The following is a 21,833-nucleotide window of genomic DNA, read 5'->3' on the forward strand; positions in this document are numbered from 1 at the left end:
CGCATTTATGAATAAGACTTTCATTGATCTCTGAAAGATTCAGTAATACCAGCATGGCACATACTTATTGTCATTTATTGTTTTAAACATACATGTTGAAAGCCATTCTAAAAATTTTAAAAGTCAATAAATAATAGTTACCAATCTCATGACTCTAGGCTCTTGTACAAGCATTTATATCTTTATATGTGGTCATTGAAGAAAATATAAAGGAAAAGAAAATTATTGATAATATAGTCAAAGTCACAGATCTTTCATAATACCTGAAATTTTATTAGAGTTGAGAGACATAGGTGGGTGCTTTAAGTCACCAGCAAGAAACAAACAAACAAAAAATGCATTTTTATTAATCTTTCAGTTGAAGAGATAATATTGATTGGATTAAAGGAGAAAACAGTTTCCTAAACTCCTAGAGCTCAATTAGGGAGAAATATTTGCACCACTGTATTACAGATCTTCCATTGCTCAGGAAGACCAAACTTTGAAGTTATAATAGCTTGCTAAATGTGACAGTTAGTTTGGTGTTATGAGTTAATCAATTTTAGGCCACAGATTCTTAACCTGGACCCTGTAGATGAACTTCAGGAGGTCAGCAATCCACCAGAAAATATACGTAATAGGTGTGTCTATATGCAATTTTCTGTGGACAGTCTATAGCATTTCTCAGATTCTGAAAGGGATCCAGAACCAAACACTATTAGAAACTACTGATTTAAATCATTTTTAGTATTTGGATATTGCTCTTTTAAATTGTGTATTGTTTTAAATTATATATTATATAATACACATGAACAACTCAGCATTAAGATGATGAAGTTGTTCCTATCACTTGCATTTTAACAGCAATTAAAACAGTTACTTTCCTTTTTACTTCAAAGGACAAAGAAGATGAATCATCAGACAATGATGAAGTATTTCATTCGATTCAGGCTGAAGTCCAAATGGAGCCATTGCAGCCACACATTTCAAATCCTAAAAAAATTGAGGTGAATTTTTCAATATGAGTTGTTATGACATTAGTAAGAACCTAGAACAGTGGTTCTTAAACTTTTTTGTCTCAGTGTCCCTTTATACTCTTAAACAATGAGGACCTCAAAAAGCTTTCATTTACTACATGGATTGTGTCATATGATATTTAATTTATTAAAAGTTAAAACTGAAAAACATTTAAAATATTAATTCATTTAAAAGTAATGAAACTATTACATGTTAACATAAGAAACACATTTTTAATGAAAAGCCTGTATTTTCCCAAAACAAAATTTTAGAGAGATTGACATTGTTTTACATTTTTGTAAGTCTGTTAAATCTATCTTGCTTAATGAAAGACAGCTGGATTCTCACATGTGCTTCTGCATTCAATCTGTTGTCATGTGCTGTTTTGGTTGAAGTATACGAATAAAAGCTGGCTTCTCACACATAGGTAGTTGGAAAGGGATAATTTTCATAGATTGTTTAGATAATTGAGTAAATTATTGAATAATATACCAAAACTAGAGAAGTGGAATCTTAAACCATATCAATGAAATGTTGTATATTCAGTTAATAATAAAACTCAATTTGTCTATCTTATGCTATAAATAGATGTTTTGTTTTATGCATGATTTTTAACTTCATGCATTGGTCAGTTGGAAAATATTAGCTCACTTTGTATGTAGATCTTCCCAGACATTTACATGTTTCATTATACAATATCAAAAAACAGCATTTGTTAATGTTACCATCAAGTACATCATAAAAGTTACTGAGTATTGTTAAGTTGTCAAATGCTTGGTGGCAGATATGTTTGAAAATTCTAATTTTCCTTTGTAAGCTCAAATTTTATCATTGCTAAATTGTAGCATGTGCTTTTTCTCCTTAACTTGACAGGTTTACTTTATTCATTAAAAATAAAATGTCTACCAAATACCCAGAGTTTGAATAATCATAGTTTGTCAGTCTTTCTTTAAGCAAAAATATTGTACATGAAAAATGCTGACAGTTTCAGTTTGTAACACAAACACACAAATATTTTTCCTTGATTAGCTCTGGTCTGGAATGCAGTTTGTGACAGGGTCTGGGTCATTTAAACTGTGTTTTGTTTTGTTTTGTTTTACAATTATAAGAATAATTAAGTTAGTCCTAGTGTCCACTTTGACTTCTGTTTTCATGACTATATTAATAGTATCCTATTTAGTTCATATATTGGTGAGGCCAGAGTTGTAGGTTTTCTTGTCTAGACAAGGAAGCATCATCATCATAGCCAGTATTCCTGATAGCCAGTCATCTAAAACAATCTTTTTGTAGATTAATAGTAGTGTCAATAAACTTCCAAAGATCAGCTTCATAAACCAAAAGTCCCAGACTGGGTCATATGATACCAATTATATCAATTGAAAGTGGAAAAAAAATAGGCAGATGCTTACCCTTACCTACCTGTCTCTCAGAGTGTAGAGAGAGCCTTGATAAGTCACTTCATAAAGAAAAAATAATGTACTAAGGCTACTCTAGTTTCTAGAAAGTATAGAATGAGTTTATCAGCATGATTATGCTAGATTAAAAAAGTAACACACTTAAATTTCCTTCTTAAAGATTCTAGTATGACTGCCTTATTGCATGTCAGAATGACCTATGTTTTGGGCAGCTGAAACTTCTTTGAGTAGAAACCTGGTGATACAAGACTTAGTGAGGCAAGGCAACATTCCCTGGCCCTGTCTACCAATGTTGGCAGAAAGTAAAATTCCTCCATTGATGGAAGCTGGCTTATTATACGCACCCTTTCTTGAGTATTTGGCTACATTCAATGATTGTATGATTAGTAAAATGCAGATTAATCTATTTAGAGTTGAAACAGTACTTGGAACACTAACTATGATAGTACAGTCAAATTGTAAAGCAGAAAAACATACTTTCTTAAAGATGGGACAGTTTTGACTAGAGAGATTTTAATGAAATGTATGTATGTGTGTGTGACAGCTTTTGAAAATCTAGGGTTAGCATAAAAGGATGAGTGTGTAAGAATTAGAACTTAAATTCTGAGTGAGAAGTTTAAACTTGATATAAAAAGCAATGTGATAACATGGAAAGAACATTAAATTAGACGTTGGGAGACCTGCATTCTGATTTTAGATGTTCCCTTGACTTGACATAAAATTCTTAGAAAAGTCATTTTTCCTCTTTAGGCTACAGATTCCTCAACAATAAATTAAGATTTTGATTATATGAGCTCCAGAATCTGTTCCTGTACTAAAGATCAAATATACCATCAGAAATTATGGTTAAGCAAGTCTAATGTTATAAGTAATTATAAAATAGAATCTCTTTATTAAAAATATATTTTATGTTAGATTTTAGGAAAATATATATGAAAACAGGCATTTTCCTACAAATTAATAGTTCAGAACAACTTATGATCAAGAATTCTACTGAAGTATTTCATTGTGTCTTTAAGGTTCAAGAGAGATCCCCTTCTGTGCCTAACAACCAGGATCATGCACATCATGTTGAGTTCTCTTCAAGGTATGTGTCTTTAAAATTATTCATAATTATCAAATGGAAAATTAAAAATTATTTCATTGATACCACATTTTGTGAAGTCAACTAAAATATCCGTGACAACATCATCACCATTGACTTTCTTGGCCCACATTTAAAACCTTAACTGCAATGACCCATTACCTATATCTTCCATATTTGGTCATACTGCAGTGTCTGTGATATTTAGTTTGATAAATAGATGGCAAGATTCACAATTTTAAAAAGAAACAATAACAACAAATACTTTGACAGTATTCAATTAGTAGTCGATGATAAAAAGACATGAAATTTCAAGTGAATTTTCATACATGTGCTGCATGATAAAACACACACACCAATTATCTTTAACTTCAGAAGCTAATGCCACAGAATGGATAAGCCTAAAAATTTCCTATAGTCAAAATCAAATCTAAAATCCAACATTATATAAATAAAATATCATATATAATATTGATACCAGTCACTGTATTTTTTAATCTTTGTAATATTGATCTTCAGTAATTTTCAAAGATCACATTCCATATTTTAGATATTGTATGCATTCTGTTATATTTGAAAACCAAATTTTAAGGTAGATTTTTAAAGAAAATCACACCCTCTCCAGCCCCAACTCACAATAGAGAGAACTTAGCCTATATTGATTCAGTTAGTAAATATTTATTGAACACTCACTATATTCAAGATATTGGACGGTATGGTCAGATGGCATACAATTAATGTTATGTAGTATATATTTTCCTGCTTCATTACTTTAAAAACCACACACAATTATGTCTTTAGATTTAACTGGAGTGCAGAAATCTTGAAAAATTGTAAAGCAAGACTGGGAACTTTCTTTTTCTCTGCACTCAATGAATGGATTGTCATGGTTGATCTGACCTCAAAGGAAAGAAAGCAGTTTAGTTTTGAGTAGTTGGTTTTGGTGTCATGGAACATGACTTTAATAAAATCCAATATAGAAAATCCATACTTGATGTTAAACTCAGAGTAATTGTTCACTTTACAAAAGGATTTTGAATTTATGAATAACAAATACATTGCCTTTAAATATAGTTAAATTTATGAAGTTAACTTAAATGAAACTCAAGTCTTTTCTGAAATTTGGGGCCATGGAAAGAATTTTGTCTGTTCCAGGCCTAAATCAGTAACCAAAGTCCTTCCCATATAGAAATATCAAAATAACTGTAAAATTTAGCAGCACTAGTCCAAGCAACTCTTTAAATATTCTTTAAATTTGAATAGTAAGAATGAAAGTGCTCTATTTGTCTGTCAGTGTAGCTATTTAAATCAGGAATGGGACGTTAAGAACATGAATTTCAAGCATTTAAAAATGTGGATAATAACAATAGAATATATGACATAGCAGTAACTTGTTTATTATGTTAAAATACTCACATACACTATAAGGTTATGTTTATTGCTGTGTTACTCAGGTAAAAATATTGTCAATATTAGCTTTAAAAGCTTATAGAAATTTTTAGAAATTTATATATATATATAAAGGAAACATACACTCTATGGAAACATATTTTTTCTTATTTTGGAAATTATTACTCTATTCTAGACAAAATAGCAAGTTTGGGGGAAAATGGAAATTGGAAATTATTACTTAAGCTATACTTCTTTTTCAGTTTGATATATACCCATATGTTTAAACAAAACTTTTTGTTGGACTTTATGTTGAGTTATACATATCCTTTATGAATGTTAGGACATGGCACATGCTTTTCTGTCTTTTCATTAGCGTTCTTCAGCGGTCTCTTTTGGAACAAGCTCAGAAGCCCATTGACATCAGACAAAGGAGTTCGCAAAATCGTCAAAATTGGCTGGCAGCATCAGGTGATTCAAAGCACAAAATTTCCGTGGGCAAAACACAGAGCTACTGTTTAACAATTTATATTTCAGAAGTCAAGAAAGAAGAATTTCAAGAAGGAATGAATCAAAAGTGTCAGGGAGCCCAAGTAGGATTAGGACCTGAAAGCCATTGTATTTGGCAATTGGGTGGTCAGTGGTGGCCTTTAAGAAATGGAAAACAATTTTTCTGAAATTTCTTCTTTTTGTTGGGTAGCAGTTAGGAATGTGTCTAAGGAGGCGGGGGGAGTCAACTTTATTAAGTTTCTATACCACGTAAGAAAAATATGGTAAAGGAACTTGAGAGAGGCCTCTCCAGCAGTCTAAAATTTATAGGTAGCAATTAGAATATTGTATGGAGGTGTTGTGAGTGTGTGTTTCATTTATCAATTGGTTACTTCACCTCTCCAAAATCGGACAATATCTAATAAATATCCCTAAATGTTACAGAGTGACGGTTTTACTCAAAATACATGAACAATTAATCTATCAAATCATAGAAAATAACTTCAAAAGTCGTGATGTGAATTTAAAAAAACTATTTAAGATGTGCTTTTGAGAGAATTTAAATGAATTATAGATTTGTGAAATATTAGGGTAAACAAAGCCAAAAGTTGTGTCATAGATCATGCAATCTGGCATTATCCAGTTTTAAGCAATCCAGGTAAGTTAAGCAAGGGAAAAATGGCTGATTGAGTCTGTGAGTCATATGTAAAAACGTAGCATACTGATTTTTTTTTAATGTTAATAATAAAAATGATACAGATGTACTTCACTTTTTGAAAAGTGAATATTTGAAGATCAAAACTTAAAAACACATTATTCTTCTTAAGTGACTCAGACGAAGGCAGAATTCTTTTAAATAGCACTGTCCTCTCATACACAAATACTATGTTGTGAAAATTAGATAAGTCTGAGTGAAAAGCACACTTTTAAAAATTTTTCCCCAAAGTGTTTTCTTTCTGGCTTGACTATGGCTAATTTTACTAATATTGGGCAAACAACTAAAAATGTAAGGTTTATTCATGTGACGTTTTTGAAATAAGGAAATTCTGGATTAGATCCCAAAGCAGTCACAACATTGATAGAAGGGAGAAGGCATCTGTGCAGATAATAGCTAAATGTCTTTTCAGTTCCAAAATTCTTTTATTTTATTGTTTATGCTACACAGACCATTTGATATTCCCATGAAATTACATGCTTCATCATGGAGGAAATCTCAGAGCACCTTACTACAAATTTGTGTCAAAATCTTAGTGCAGTCACTTGAACTTATTTGGTCTACTAACATACCAAAAGACTTAAAAGAAAATGGTGTCCAAAAAAAAAAAAAAAAAAAAAAAAAAAAAAAAAAAAGCACAAGTACAATAGTGCCAGAAGATGGGGGCACAAATTTTAGCATGTGTTCAGTGTAATGTTCTCAAAGGACAGCAGTATTTGCAAATAAATATATGTCTTTTGGAGTTGCAGTATCTATACTTTGGCTATGTATACCAAGACTGAAAATAAGAGGGACAATAGTATTTATCTTGAAAATCTACGCGCACAAAAACATTAAACAGGGAACTGAGTTTTCTCTCAGTGAAGCTTTTTCTAAGTACACTCACCCAGACCTGAATTTTGAGCCTGTTAAATATTCTCACTGTATTTTAATCACAGGGGTTATTTACCATACCACAACTCAAAAATAAAACCTAATCTCCAAACCAGATACATTTGTATTTTAAATGGAAATATTTACACTATAGAATTGAGCTGTTCATTGTGGTAGCAACTAGCCACATGTAGCTATTAAAATAAAAAGTAAAATGAAAATTAAATAAAATTTAAAAGTCAATTTCTCAGGCATACTGGCCACATTTCAAATGCTCAGTAGTCATGGGTGACTAATGACTACTGTTAATGGACAGTTCAGATAGAGAAAATTTCTATCACTGCAGAAAGTTTTGTTGTACATTGCTACTATAGAAAGGTTCCCAGCTTTATAGAAAGGGGTGTTATCTCTTTTCAGTAGTTCACTCCACAACTGTATTGAAATACATCTGGATATATCATTGGGTGGAAATTTGTGGGGGTTAAGATTGAAGAATGAACTCTCCTCTTGAGAGTTTTGGCTGATCTATCATCTTCTGATAAATACACTGTTGGGCTTTTTTTTCTACTGGTCAGTATGTGAAGCCAGTGGTACTCCCAGCCCTTCCTACTGTTGATACATTTTTTAAAAATGTGTCTACCTGGCTATCATTCGGACCATGTATCTTCTTACATAGATAGAGATATTTGGCAAGTGTACACTTAATATTGAAAACAGAGCAGCCATGTAGGTCTACAGATGGAAGAAAACTTGAACCCCTGCTAATACCCCTGAAAAGAGAATTTAAGATCCTGGCCCCATGAGAATTTTCAGGTGATATTTCCTGAATGGAATCATAAAAATGACAAAAAAAAAAAAAACCAGAAAAAAAATAAGGGATTTAACTGATACACTGTACAAATGAAGACAATGACTGTAATCACCATTGTTACTAATGTATTTTTGGCATTCCATAGAATCTTCTTCTGAGGAAGAGAGACCTGTGACTGGAAGGAGGTCTCAGTCATCACCACCTTATTCTACTATTGATCAGAAGTTGCTGGTTGACATCCATGTAAGTTTCCATCTTAACACATTAATGTCTATTTTTTTTTTATTTTTCATTCGTTTTGACTTACACATTCTCACCTTCACTTGAGAGAAAGGTTAAAGAGTTTAGTTTTTTAATTAATATTTTAAAGACGTATTCTCATTGCTTTGTGAATACATAGAACACAAAATTTAGAAATTAAAATTGAAATGGGAAAACACTTAACCAATCAGAGAATATTTTATTTTCACATTCTTGTGTCATTTAGAACATGTCTGGGAGAGTAGTGATAAAAAGCTATTTGTAAAACCTAATCTCAGATTGAGGAGTACATGTTAGATGTCCAACTTTTAATAGCAATCCTTGAGTGATGAGGCAATGCATAAATATCAGACATTTAGTAAAAAACAGAGTGTCCTCTGATGGCATAAACAAAAAGTCTTCTAACTCTTTGTGAACATGTTTAAATTGTTCTAATGCAGATTTTAAATTGTCCTAATGCAATGGTCTTTCAGATTTTTCTATTTCAATTTTGTAATTACCTCTATGCTACCATACACACATCCCTTCCAGATTGCCCAAAAGTTGTTAAATGATACATACCATACTTAAAAGATGGATTTAGATTAATTCGCACTTTGGAAGTGTTTGAGATCCTTTAAGACAACCCATGGCACGTAAAACCAGTGCTGGGTAATTAACATATCAATTTCAAGAGCTGTGTGTTAATCCCAATGTCAGGGCATAAAACAAAAGGTAAAACAAAATGGTAACAAAAGTTACCATTTTTAAAGAGCATCAGATCACCTGTTCTCTCCAGCATCAAAAGCAAATGTCCACTCCTGAGCCGACAAGTATGGGTAATTTTTTTAAGTGAGTTTATTTTGCCCTATGTGATCCACTAATAATCACAGTCTGATGTTTGGGTTTTGACATCTCATCCTCACTAAAATTTTGGCTCTATCTAGTGAGTGAACATCCTTGTTTCAATTTAAAATATATTTCAAAATGTTGTCAGCTTGGAAACTTTCCAATCTAGAAGAAAATTAAAGGCTACTAGAGACTACATTAACCTTTCTTGTGCACACAGGTTCCAGATGGATTTAAAGTAGGAAAAATATCACCCCCTGTATACTTGACAAACGAATGGGTAGGCTATAATGCACTCTCTGAAATCTTCCGGAATGATTGGTTAACTCCTGCACCTGTCGTTCAGCCACCTGAAGAGGATGGTGATTATGTTGAACTCTATGATGCCGGTGCTGATACTGATGGTGATGATGATGAGTCTAATGATACTTATGAAGATACCTATGATCATACCAATGGCAATGATGACTTGGATAACCAGGTTGATCAGGCTAATGATGTTTGTAAAGACCATGATGATGACAACAATAAGTCTGTTGATGATGTAAATAATAGTTATTATGAGGCACCTAGTTATCCAAGGTTGGTTTTTTTTAATTACTTATACTATCCATGTTTTATGACTGCAGAGCTATTTGCATCTTTGGTTTATTTTCAAAATTTATTACCAAGAGATTGACTTAATTTCACTTGCATTTTGGTAAATGGTTTGATGGTCAATAATGTATTTTAAATTGTTCTAATGCAGAACATCTAATTTTGTGTCATTTGTGTATTTTAAAATAAGCATTCAAGTATTTATTAGTTTATAATTAATTTATAACTGGAATTGTCTGGATGTTTCTTTTAAAATTACTGCCACTGAATCATCCTACTCTATAAAACTATACTGAGTATGAGAAAAGGCAACAAAGGAAGTGTGTAACTTAACAAGCATTAAGATGAAGTCTTGGTATTTGCAAACATAGCTATTCATTTCTCAAACTTTTGTGATATCACCATATATATAATACATTTAAGATGATTTTTATCTGGTTAATTGGTGGAGAAATTACCAAGAGCTCTTTTGATTTTTTTTCAACCAAAAAAGTCTATCAAGAATTCCATTATGAAATAAATTTACTCTTAGAATTATCACAGGCACGTACGTTTAATTTTGTTTTCTATCCAAAAAGAGAGCATTGACACATTTTGTTAAGCTTAGTATTTTTGACAATTAAATAACTTAGTTCCACAAGACATGAGGTCTATATTGCTGAACTTCCTTGGTGGGAGTAGTAGACCAATGAAGTTCTGTAGCAAAGCAGTCAGTACAAATGTTAGAAAATCAAGGCAGATGTTGAAATGAATACAAACTAGATATATTGCAAGAAGAATTAATCATGTTGTGGTTGAGCTAAAAACATAGGCTTAATCATTCATGTGTCTGTGAACTTGCTAATGCATGAAATAGTATATATTTAAGAAAAAAAAACTACATATTCTTGCTGCTAACCTAATACATGCACCTAACAAAGAATACAAGTTCTCTTCCCTCTGCCATCCAAATGCATCTGGGAAATTGGTGGCGGCTGTGGCATTAATTCATTACATAAGACTGACAAGACATAGCAGCATTTTTCTTTCCTGTATCATACCAGTAGTGTTCACATAGAGCAAAGACAAGCCTGGGCATGGTAGATATGTATAAGACACATCCTAATTCTGCTCTACTTGCTAACTTTCCAAATGTGTTTTTATTGCGTGGCTTTGTTTCATTAATTGAAGTTTGTTATCAGGGCAAGCTATGGCAGAGATGGAAGCTGCAAGCAAGATGGTTATGATGGAAGTTGTGGAAAAGAGGAAGCCTACAGAGGCTATGGAAGCCATAGAGCCAATAGAAGCCATGGAGGAAGTGCAGCCAGTGAGGACAATGCAGCCACTGGAGATCAGGAAGAACATGCAGCCAATATAGGCAGTGAAAGAAAAGGCAGTGGGGGTGATGGAGATAAGGGAGTCATTCGAACCAGTGAAGAGAGTGGAGCCCTTGGACCCAATGGAGAAGAAAATTGCTCAGAGACAGATGGTCCAGGATTGAAGAGAGCTGTGTCTCAGGACTTTGAATATCTACAGGAGGTAACACACCATTTGAAAAGCAGATTGAACTCCTCTCATTGCAAATGTGTTTCTTCATGGGACATGTAGCATTTCCAGCCGTTCCAAATAGATTTCAATCATATACCACAAAGCCTTAAACATTTTTAATTATAGGTTTGTAGGTGGATCCTTATTACTTCTAATTTGCGTGGTTCCTATTTACTTCCAAAGGCAAAAATCTCTTATTTGTTTGTCTTTATTACTCAGATCACATATTTGGGGTAGTGTCTCTTGACTCATACTTTTAAAAAATATTTTAAAAAATTAATTGACATATAATAATTGTATATATTTATGGGGTACAGAGTGATATTTTAACATATACAATTTGTAATGATGACATCAGGGTATTTAGCATGTCCATCACCTCAAACATTCATCGTTTTCTTGTGTTGGGAACAATCAATATCCTCTCTCCTAGCTATCTGAAAATATATAATGAATTATTGTTAATTATAGTTATCCTACAGTACTATAGAATATTAGAATTTATTTCTCCTATCTAGTCATACATTTGGATCCTTTAACCAGCCTTTCTCTATCACTCTCCCCTACTCCTCTTCCCAGCCTCCGGAAACCACTATTTTACTCTCTAGTTATGTGACATCAATTTTTTAGCATTTGCATATGAGTAAGAACATGTGGTTTTTACCTTTCTCTTCCTGGTTTATTTCACTTAACATACATTGAGTCCAGGTTCATCCATGTTGCTGCAAATCACAAGATTTCATTCTTTTTTATGGCTAAATAGCATTTATTTCTGTATGTATGTCACGTTTTCTTTATCAGTTCCTCTCTTGATGGATGCTTAGGCTGATTCCCTATTTTGGCTATTGTGATTAGTACTGTAGTAAATATGGAGGTGCTGATAGCTCTTTGATACACTGATTTCCTCTTTTTTGTAGATAGGTACCTAGTAGTGGAATGATTGGATCATATGGTAGTTCTATTTGTAGTTTTATAAGGAACCACAACACCATTCTCCATTATGGGTGTAGTAGTTTACATTCCCACAGACGGTATATAAGAGTTCCCTTTTTTCCACATCTTCACCAACATTTATTTTTTGTGTTTTGATAATAACCATTCTAACTAGGATGAGATGATATCTCATTGTGGTTCTGACTTGCATTTTCCTGATGATTAACTATGTTGAATTTTTTTTTTCATCTATCTGTTGGTTATTTGTATGTCTTCTTTTGAGAAATGTCTATTCAAATCATTTGCCCATCTTTTTTATTATACTTTAAGTTGTAGGGTACATGTGCACAACGTGCAGGTTTGTTACATATGTATGCATGTTGGATTATCTGCTTTTATCTGTTGAGTTGTTTGAGTTTCTTATTTTCCGGATTTTAACCCCTTGTTGGACGAATAGTTTGCAAATATTTTCTCTCATTCTTCAGGTTGTTTCTTCACTTTGTTGATCATTTCCTTTTCTGTGCAGAAGATTTTTAGTGTGATATAATTCTATTTGTCTATTTTTTATTCTGTTGCCTGTGCTTTTGAGGTCCTATTCTTTTTTCCCAAACCAATGTCCAGAAGCATTTTCTTATATTTTCTAGTAGTTTTATAGTTTCAGGTCTTACATTTAAGTATCTAATCTATTTTGAGTTGATTTTTTTTTTATATGGTGAGAAATAGGGGTCTAGTGTCAGTCTTTTGCTTATGGATATTTAGTTCCCCAGCACCATTTATTGAAGACATTTCTCTTTCCCCAATGAATATTCTTGATGCCTTTATCAAAAATCAACCACAATGAGATAAATGAATATGTGGATCTATTTATGGGTCCTTTATACTGTTCCATTGGTATGTGGGTCTGTTTTTTGGTTGCTGTAGTTTTGTGGTATATTTTGAAATCTGATATTCTGATGCCTCCAGTATTGTTCTTTTTCCTCAGGATTGCTTTGGCTATTCTAGGTCTTTTTTGATTCCATGCAAATTTTAGGATTTTTTTCCTATTTCTGTGAAGAATGTCATTGGTATTTTCATAAGGAATACATAGAATTTGTATATTGCTTGGGATAGTAGGGTCATTTTAGCAATATTAATTCTTCTAGTCCATGATCATAGGGTGCCTCTCCTTTTGTGTGTGTGTCCTTTTCAGTTTCCTTCATCCATGTTTTACAGTTTTTCTTATAGAGATCTTTTACCTCATTGGTTAAATTTATTTCCAAGTATTTTATTTTGTAGCTATTGTATATGGGGTTGCTTTTGTGATTTCTTTCTCAGCTAGGTTGTTGGTATATACAAATGTTACAGATTTTTCTATGTTGATTTTGTATCCTGCAACTTTACTGAATTTGTTTATCAATTCTAAGAATTTTTTGGTGGTGTTAAAGGTTTTTCTATTTATAAGATCATGTCATCTGCAAACAGAGACTATTTGACTTCCTCTTTTCCAATTTGGATGTCTTCTGTTTCCTTCTCTTGCCGAATTGCTCTGATTAGGACTTCCAGAACTAAGTTGAGTAAGAGTGGTGAAAGTGGATATTTTTGTCTTATTCCAGTCCTTAGAGGAAAGACTTTCAGCTTTCTCTCATTCAGTGTGATGTTAGCTGTGGGTTTTTCATATATGGTCTTTATTGTTTTGAGGTATGTTCCTTCTATACCCAAACTGTCGAGAGTTTTTATCATGAGGGAATGTAGAATTTTATCAAATGCTTTTTTTTTTGGTATCTTTTAACATGATAATATAATTTTTGTGTTTGATTCCATTGATGTGATGTATCATCTTTCTTGATTTGCATATGCTGAATCTCTCATGTATCCCTGGGATAAATCCCACTCGATCATGGTATATAATATTTTTGATATAGTATTGGATTCAGTTTGCTAGTATTTTGTTGATTATTTTTGCATCTGTCTTCATCAGAGATCTTGGCTTGTAGTTTTTTGTTTGTTTGTTTGTTTTAATTGTTGTGTCCTTATCTGGTTTTGAGATCAGAGTCATACTGACCTCACAGAATGAGTTTGGAAGAATTCCCTTCCCTTCACCTTTTTTGGAATAGTTTGAGAATCAACATTACTTTCTCTGTAAATCTTTGGTAGAATGTAGCACTGATGCCATAGAGTACTGGACTTTTCCATGTTGGGAGACTTTTTGTTGCTGATTAAATCACATTATTCATTATTGGTTTGTTCAGGCTTTCTATTTCTTCTTGGTACAATCTTGCTAGGTTGTATGTGTCCAGGAATTTCTCCATTTCCTCTAGATTTTCTAATATATTGCTGTGTATTTTTCATAATAGTCTCTTATGATTCTTTGTATTTCTGTGGTATCAGTTGTGATGTCTGCTTTTTTGTTTCTGATTTTATTTATTTAGGTCTTTTGTACTTTCTTGTTAGTTAATCTAGCTAATGGTTTGTCCATTTTGTTTATCTTTTCAAAAAGCCAAATGTTCATGTTGTATTTCTTCTGTATTGTTTTTGAGTCTCAATTTCATTTACTTTTGCTCTGATCTTTATTATCTCTTTATTTCTCTTAATTTGGAATTTGGTTTGTTCTTGCTTTTCTATTTCATTGGGGTGCATCATTAGATTGTTATTCAAATTCTTTCTGCTTTTTAAATGTAGTCATTTATTGCTATAAACTTGTCTCTTAATACTGTTTTTACTGTATCCCATAAGTTTTGGTGTGCTGTGTTTCTATATTCATTTGCTTCAAATAATTTCTTAATTTCCTTCTTAATTTCTTTATTGGCCAATTGGTGTTCAGGAGCATATATTTTTAATTTCCATGTATTGTTACAGTTTTGAATGTTTCTCTGGTTATTGATTTCTAGTTTATTCTATTTTGGTCAAAAAGGATACTTGATAATAATGTTGATTTAAAAGAATGTTTTGAGACTTGTTTTGTGTCCCAACATATGGTCAGTCTTAGAGAATGTTTCATGTGCTGATGAAAATAATGTATATTCTGCAGCTGTTGGATGAAATGTTCTATAAATGTCTGTTAGGTTCATTTGGTCTATGCTGCAGTTTAAATCCAATGTTTCTTTGTTGATTTTCTGTATAGATGATCTGTCCAGTGCAGAGAGTGAGGTGTTGAAGTTCTCAACTATTATTATATTGTAGTTTATCTCTCTCTTTAGATCCAATAATATTTGCTTTATACATCTGGGTACTCTAGTGTTTGGTTCATATGTGTTTATAGTTATTATATCCTCTTGCTGAACTGATCCTATTATCATAATATAATGTCTGTGTTTTTCTCTTTTTTACATCCTTTGACTTTAACACCTGTTTTATCTGATATAAGTGTAGCTATTCATGCTTGCTTTGGATTTCTGTTTGCATGGAATATCTTTTTCCATTTCTTCATTTTCAATCTGTGTGTGTCATTACAGGTAAGATGAATTTCTTATAGGCAACATATAATTGGGTGTTTTTATTTTTTTATTTTATTTTTTACTTTTTTAACCATTCTACTAGTCTATATGTTTGATTACAGAATTTTGTCTGTTTATGGTCAAGTTTATTATTGATATGTGAACACTTACTCCTGTCATTTTGTTAACTGTTTCTGGTTGTTTTGTGTATCCTTTTTTTTCTATTCTCTTATTGTTAATCTTTGTTGTTATATAATCTTTTGTAGTAATAAGGTTTGATTCATTTGTATTTCACCTTTCTATACCTGCTTTACACATTTTATAATTTCATGTTTTCATGATAGTAGTTATTGTCTTTTTCCTTTCAGATGTAGGACTCCCTTAAGCATTTCTTATAAGACCTCTCTAATGGTGATGAATTCCTCTGCTTTTTGCTTATCTGGAAGAGGCTTTATTTCTCCATTTCTGAAGGATTGCTTTTCTGGTAATACTATTTTGGGCTAGCAGGGTTTTCTCCAGCACTTTGAACATATCATCCTATTCTCTCCTGGCTTGTAAGGTTTCTGTTGAGAAATCTGCTGTTAGTCCAAAGAGGATTTCCTTGTATGTGATAAGACTCTCCTTTTGCTGTTTTTAGTATTCTCTCTTTGTCACTGACTTCTGACAGTTTTACTGTAATTTTCTTTTGAGAGGACTTTTTTGAGTTGAATGTATTTTATAACCTTTGAGCTTCCTGAATCTGGATGTTCATATCTCTCCCAAGATGTGGGAAGTTTTCAGCTGTTATTTTATTAAATAAGCTTTCTACATCTTTACATCTTTCTGGAACCCCATAATTCAAAAATACATCCTCTTAATGTTGTCCCATAAGTTCTATAGGCTCTCTTTATTCTTTTCTTTTCTCTTTTTTCTTGTCTGCCTGAATCATTTTAGAAGACATGACTTCAAGTTCAGAAATTCTTTATTCTGCTTGGTCTAGTCAGCTGTTGAAGCTCTGTATTGTATTTGTTAATATTATTTGTTGAATTCTTTATCTTCAATATTTCTGTTTGGTTCTTTTTTAATGATATCTATTCCTTTGTTGAATTTCTCACTCAGATCATGATTTTTTTTAAAATTTCATTGATTTGTCTATCTGTATTCTCTTGTATCTTGCTGAATTTCTTTAAGATGATTATTATTAATTCCTTTTCTGGCACCTCACATTTTCTTTTCTGTTGTCTGCTACTGGAGAATTACTATGTTCCTTTGAAAGTATGTTTCCTTATTTGTTAATGTTTCTTGTGTCCTTGTGTTGATATCTGTCCATCTGGTGGAGCAATTGCTTCTTATAATGTTATGGAGTAGCTTTCATAAGGAAAGACTTATTCCATAGATGGGTCCTGGGGTGTTGGTTGGGTGGGGTGCATTAACTTTGGTTCTGGGTAGTTGCAGCAGTGTGGTCTCTATGCTGTAATATACATTAGCAATGTTTGCTAGTACCTCACTGGCCCAGGCAGCAAAAATTTGTGGGAAAGGTGGCACACCTTTGCCAGGGGTGGACTTGCCAGGCTGTTTCTCAGGCCAGAGGCAAAAGTGCACATGCGGTGGGTTGAGTGGCTCAGGAATTTGCCCTCCAGGGTTGAACTACCAGACTACTTCTCTGGGCAAGAGTGTGGTCACACAGGGTGGGACAGCTGGCTTGGGGTCTGGCTTACTGGGATCAGAGCTGCTGAGCTGTTTTTCTGGTCAAGGGTGCAAGTGCACAGCAGTTAAGCCAGCCTAGAGTTGGCTTCGCCAATGTGCAGTACTGGAGTTATGGCTGACCTTTCCTGGGCCCAAGATCTGAGCAGTCGGGGTCACAGCATTTCAGCCATCAATGGGGGCTTGGTGAAATGACAGTAGAGCGGCAAGACTGGAGAGGCACAGTGTTTACTGGCCCCCAGAACATAGTGCACTTCAGCAGTGGCTCTAGATTTAAGATGGCACCAGGCTGCAGCAGCTTGTTGGGAAATACACAAGCTTTGCTCCTTATCTGGAGCAATGCAGACACATGAATTTCAGGCACCTTCCCAAACTGAACTCAGGGCTTGTCAGGACTATGAGATTCTCCTGTAGTAAGTACTGCAGTTGTCTGTAGTGGCAATTGGGGCTGATGAGAGTCTTCTGCTTACCTTTTCCCAATAAGGAGAATTCCTTCAGGGCTCTGAGCTGATCATGGTAGGGGAGATGGGGCAGCAGAAGCAGAGTACCTCACTTCCCTCTCTTTGCTGCCATTTTGAGATTCCATGCTATACAGTGACCTCACCACCCCATCACTGCACTCCAGCACTCTCCCTCAGACACACCAGTTGAACTCTGTTTATTCATTCCCTTTTTCCTTTTTTGTGAGGCGGACAAGCACCAGGTGCCACCAATAAGCTATCTTACGGACATCACTCCAATCAGAGCCAATTATTTTTTTCTGAGTTTTTTTATTGTGGTAAAATATACATATCATAACATTTATCATTTCAACCATTTTTAAGTGTACAAACAAGTTGGATTTATTACATTCAGAATATTGTGAGATTGTCACCACTATCCATTTTCAGAACTTATTTTTTTTACCATCCCAAACAAACTAAACAAGTATTGTTTCCCCGTCCTCCAACCCCTGATAACCTCTATAAGTATTGTTTCCCCATCCTCCAACCCCTGATAACCTCTATAAGTATTGTTTCCCCGTCCTCCAACCCCTGATAACCTCTATTCTACTTTTTCTCTTGGTAACTTATATAAGTGGAATCATACAATATTTGTCCTTTTGTGTCTGGCGTATTTCACTTTTTAGGTTTTCAGAGTTTATCCACGTTGTAGCATGGGTCAGAATTTCATTCCTTTTCAAGGGTGATAATATTTTATCTTATGCATATACCACATTTTGTTTATCCATTCATCTACTGATGGAAACTTGGGTTGTTTCCACCTTTTGGTTATTGTAAGTAGCGCTGCTGTGAACATTGATGTACAAGTATCTGTTTGAGTCCCTGCTTTCAGGTTTTGGGGGCGTATATAGCTAGGAGTGGCATTGCTACATCATGTAATAAGTCTACGCTTAACTTCTTGAGCAACCGATAACATAAAATTTTAATTCAAGTAATATACTGTGTTTATACAATGATTTTGTCATTCGCAAAACATTTATTGACTTTATAAATAGGTTTAAAATATTCAAGTAGTTCACAGATGCTACATCAATAGAAATTATCACAGATAACATTCTCTGGACCATGTGGTATTTGAACTCATTCTTGAGAAATGGGGAGTATCTGGATATCTGAGAACATAGGTGGAACTCCAGACAGAAAAAAGATTATGCCAGTCTACTCCCCTAGCCTATTTTCTTGTCACACAAACTGGCTTTGGAGATGCCATGCTCTTTCATGAATCAGCGCTCCTGTGCAAGCTGTTTCCTCTGGAAGGCTGCCCCCTCACCTCTTCTCTGTTTGGTGAATTAGTAATCCTTCATGGGCCAAATCAAGTATCAACTTTGACTTACCAAGGCAGAGTTATATACCCCTTCCTCTGTACTTTTGTCCATAGTTCCAATTTAGTATTTACGGTATTATTGTTAGTTATGTTATTTCTTTGCTTTCACACTACATTGTGAACTCTTAAAGGAAAGAATTATATCTAATCCTTGCTTGATTATTTGTCTACCAACTCACCCAACTTCAGTGTCTAACCTGGGACATGGCATATGATAGGCACACAGTAATTGTGGAATAAATCAATAAAGGATGAAAAGAAAGAAAAAAAGGAAGGAAGGAAATTTCGTGGATGGTTTCTAATGGGAAAGCAGTGCCAGTGGGAAAATATCTATGTCTGTCTATCTATCATCTATCTATCTATCTATCTATCTATCTATCTATCTATCTATCTATCTATCTATCTATCTTAATTAATTAATTAAAGACATTAAAACAGGATATCCCAATGTAAGTTTCATAGCAAACCTGGTTATCTCCAGTTATCTCAAGGAATGTTTTGGAAATTTATAGAGGAAGTGGATCTTCCTTTCATTTTAATTTAAAAAGGACATGGTGTCATGCCATGTTTTTGTGGTTGAAAAGGTCATAAAAACCAGTCTTTTACAGAATAGCACAGCTCTCTCAGTGCCAAGAATCGCTGTTTAGACACAAAGATGAGCTTATCAACAGAAGAACTTACCAACAATAGTTGACATATTTTCCCACAGGACAGGGCATACCACATAAATTGTCACATTTTGTGGTTTTTATCCTTGAGTATCTTCTTTGTAAGTTGATGAAAGCAAGCTACATTTTCAGTGATGCATGTTTACACTCTTGAATTTGTGTTGTTTGATTTTCCTTCATTTTCTTTATCATTTGAAAGTTATTTCTGCAGGGTTTTCATGCTTTCAGTTTTGTGAAGGTACCTTAAAGCAGTGGAACAGACATCCCCACACTGTGCTTTATATTTTTTCAAGAGGCTGTTTCGCATAGCCTAGCTGGATGTATGCTTTGGAATCAGACAGACTTTGACTTCAAACTCTACTTCCCCTACTTACTAGTATTATGACTGAATAAATTATTTACTATCTCTAAATTTTAAATTTGTATAAGTAAATTGGAGATAATTATACTTACTTGTTGGGCTATAGTAAGGAGTCACAAAGATATCTAAATATGATGCCTAGCAAAGTAGCTGATACATGGTAAAAATTCCACAAATGTTAAGTCCCAAATTGTACAGTTGGGTACCTATAGCGCCTTGCATTTCACCTGTACCATCAGTCATCTCAATAATAGATTAGTTCTCTCTCTTCTGATGACATTGTTGAGTTTTTCTAGTAAATGTGGATTTTATAAGAATGTAGATGTTATAGATCTTGCATTTTATTTTCCAAATGACCCCTCACTAGGCATATTTCTCCTACTGTTAACCTATTAATGAAATAAAAATCGGTTTTTGGACTTCTTTTAGGAGCCAGGTGGTGGAAATGAGGCCTCAAATGCCATTGACTTAGGTGCTGCACTGTCAGCACCTGATGATGAGAGCGACAATAAGGACATACCAGAATCATCAATACAATCAGATTTTTCTGCCAATCACTCATCTCCTTCCAAAGGTTTTGGGAGGTCTGCTGATGCTAAGTTTGCCAGTGCCATCTGTGAGTGTGTTCAATATAATCTCCAAATGCTACTATCTGTTCACATATTAAATAGTGTTTAACCGCTGCTTCATGATCTGTTAGGAATCAAATTATTATTCTGACATTCAGTTGAAATAAACTCAGATTGGTATATGCTTTTAAAACATCTATGCTTTACTGAATCTTTATGGTACCTAAATTTGAACTACAATTGAGAAATTGAGTCCCTTATCTGGATTTATGTGTGTTTTCTAATCACAATAACTGAAAATATATTCATGCTCAACAATGTATTTTAACCATCATGATTTGTGTTATCTGATGGTTTCAGAGTTACTGAAACTATACTTTCAGTAAAAAATAAAATACAATAAAAGGAAAGAAATTTGTTTGTTTTTTATTTTGAGATAAGATCTCGCTCTGTCACTTAGGCTGGATTACAGTGGCATGATCACGGTACATGGTAGCCTCAACCTCTGGTTCTTAATGATCCTCCCACCTTGGCCTCCCAAGTGTTGGGATTACAGGTGTGAGCCACACCACCTGGCCAAAGAAAATAAATTTGGCTAAGTCGTGCCTCATTTGTGGAGGCACTGTAGCATATAAGGTGAATAGATGAGTAATTTAATTTTTTTTTCTATAACTCCATCAGGTGCAGATTTTTCTTTTTTAAAAAAAATTTTCTATAATCCATCAGGCACAGAACTAGTAATTTCTCTTATTATCTCCCCTTACATCTTTGCAGTATATGCTGGATTTGTAGAAGTACCTGAGGAATCACCTAAGCAACCCTCTGAAGTCAATGTTAACCCACGCTATGTCTCTCCTTCATGTAAAAAACCACTAATCCACATGTATGAAAAGGAGTTCACTTCTGAGATCTGCTGTGGTTCTTTGTGGGGTGAGTTTGGTTTGTTTTCTTAAAGAATATATTTTTACGTTGTAAACCTGTGAAAATCATAGACATAGAATATTTGTTTACTCTTACCAAGTCATTAAAATAAAAATATATTTATAGTAGTTAATTTACTCAGAATTAGTTTTGCTGATTTTTTTTCACTCAGTGCAGTTGGATGTTTGAATTGATAACCCCCTCCTTTGTATTCTATTTCTTTTAAACCTGAGTTAACTTGGATGGCAGGCGAATCACGAGGTCAGGAGTTTGAGACCAGCCTGGACATCATAGTGAAACTTTGCATTAAAAATACAAAAAAATTAGCTGGGTGTGGTGGCAGGTGCCTGTAATTCTAGCTACCTGGGAGACTGAGGCAAGGAGAATTGCTTGAACCTGGGAGGTGGAGGTTGCGGTGAGCAGAGATCATGCCACTGCACTCCAGCCTGGGCAACAGTGCAAGACCCCCCCCT

At 33.8% G+C, this 21,833-nt stretch overlaps 1 protein-coding gene across 1 annotated transcript in view; it reads left to right on the forward strand.

Moving 5' to 3' along the window:
* Positions 1 to 21,833, forward strand: part of NRK (Nik related kinase) — a 138,618-nt gene that overhangs the window by 94,924 nt on the left and 21,861 nt on the right. Inside the window, exons 14-21 of the mRNA XM_011968260.1 lie at positions 879 to 986; positions 3,431 to 3,498; positions 5,261 to 5,355; positions 7,918 to 8,015; positions 9,082 to 9,443; positions 10,640 to 10,976; positions 20,300 to 20,486; positions 21,214 to 21,369. Of these exons, the coding sequence (XP_011823650.1) occupies positions 879 to 986; positions 3,431 to 3,498; positions 5,261 to 5,355; positions 7,918 to 8,015; positions 9,082 to 9,443; positions 10,640 to 10,976; positions 20,300 to 20,486; positions 21,214 to 21,369 (1,411 nt within the window). The remainder of the gene's footprint in view (positions 1 to 878; positions 987 to 3,430; positions 3,499 to 5,260; positions 5,356 to 7,917; positions 8,016 to 9,081; positions 9,444 to 10,639; positions 10,977 to 20,299; positions 20,487 to 21,213; positions 21,370 to 21,833) is intronic.

The sequence above is a fragment of the Mandrillus leucophaeus genome, unplaced genomic scaffold, assembly GCF_000951045.1.
Source record: "Mandrillus leucophaeus isolate KB7577 unplaced genomic scaffold, Mleu.le_1.0 Scaffold834, whole genome shotgun sequence".
In the NCBI taxonomy this organism is placed as follows: Eukaryota; Metazoa; Chordata; class Mammalia; order Primates; family Cercopithecidae; genus Mandrillus; species Mandrillus leucophaeus.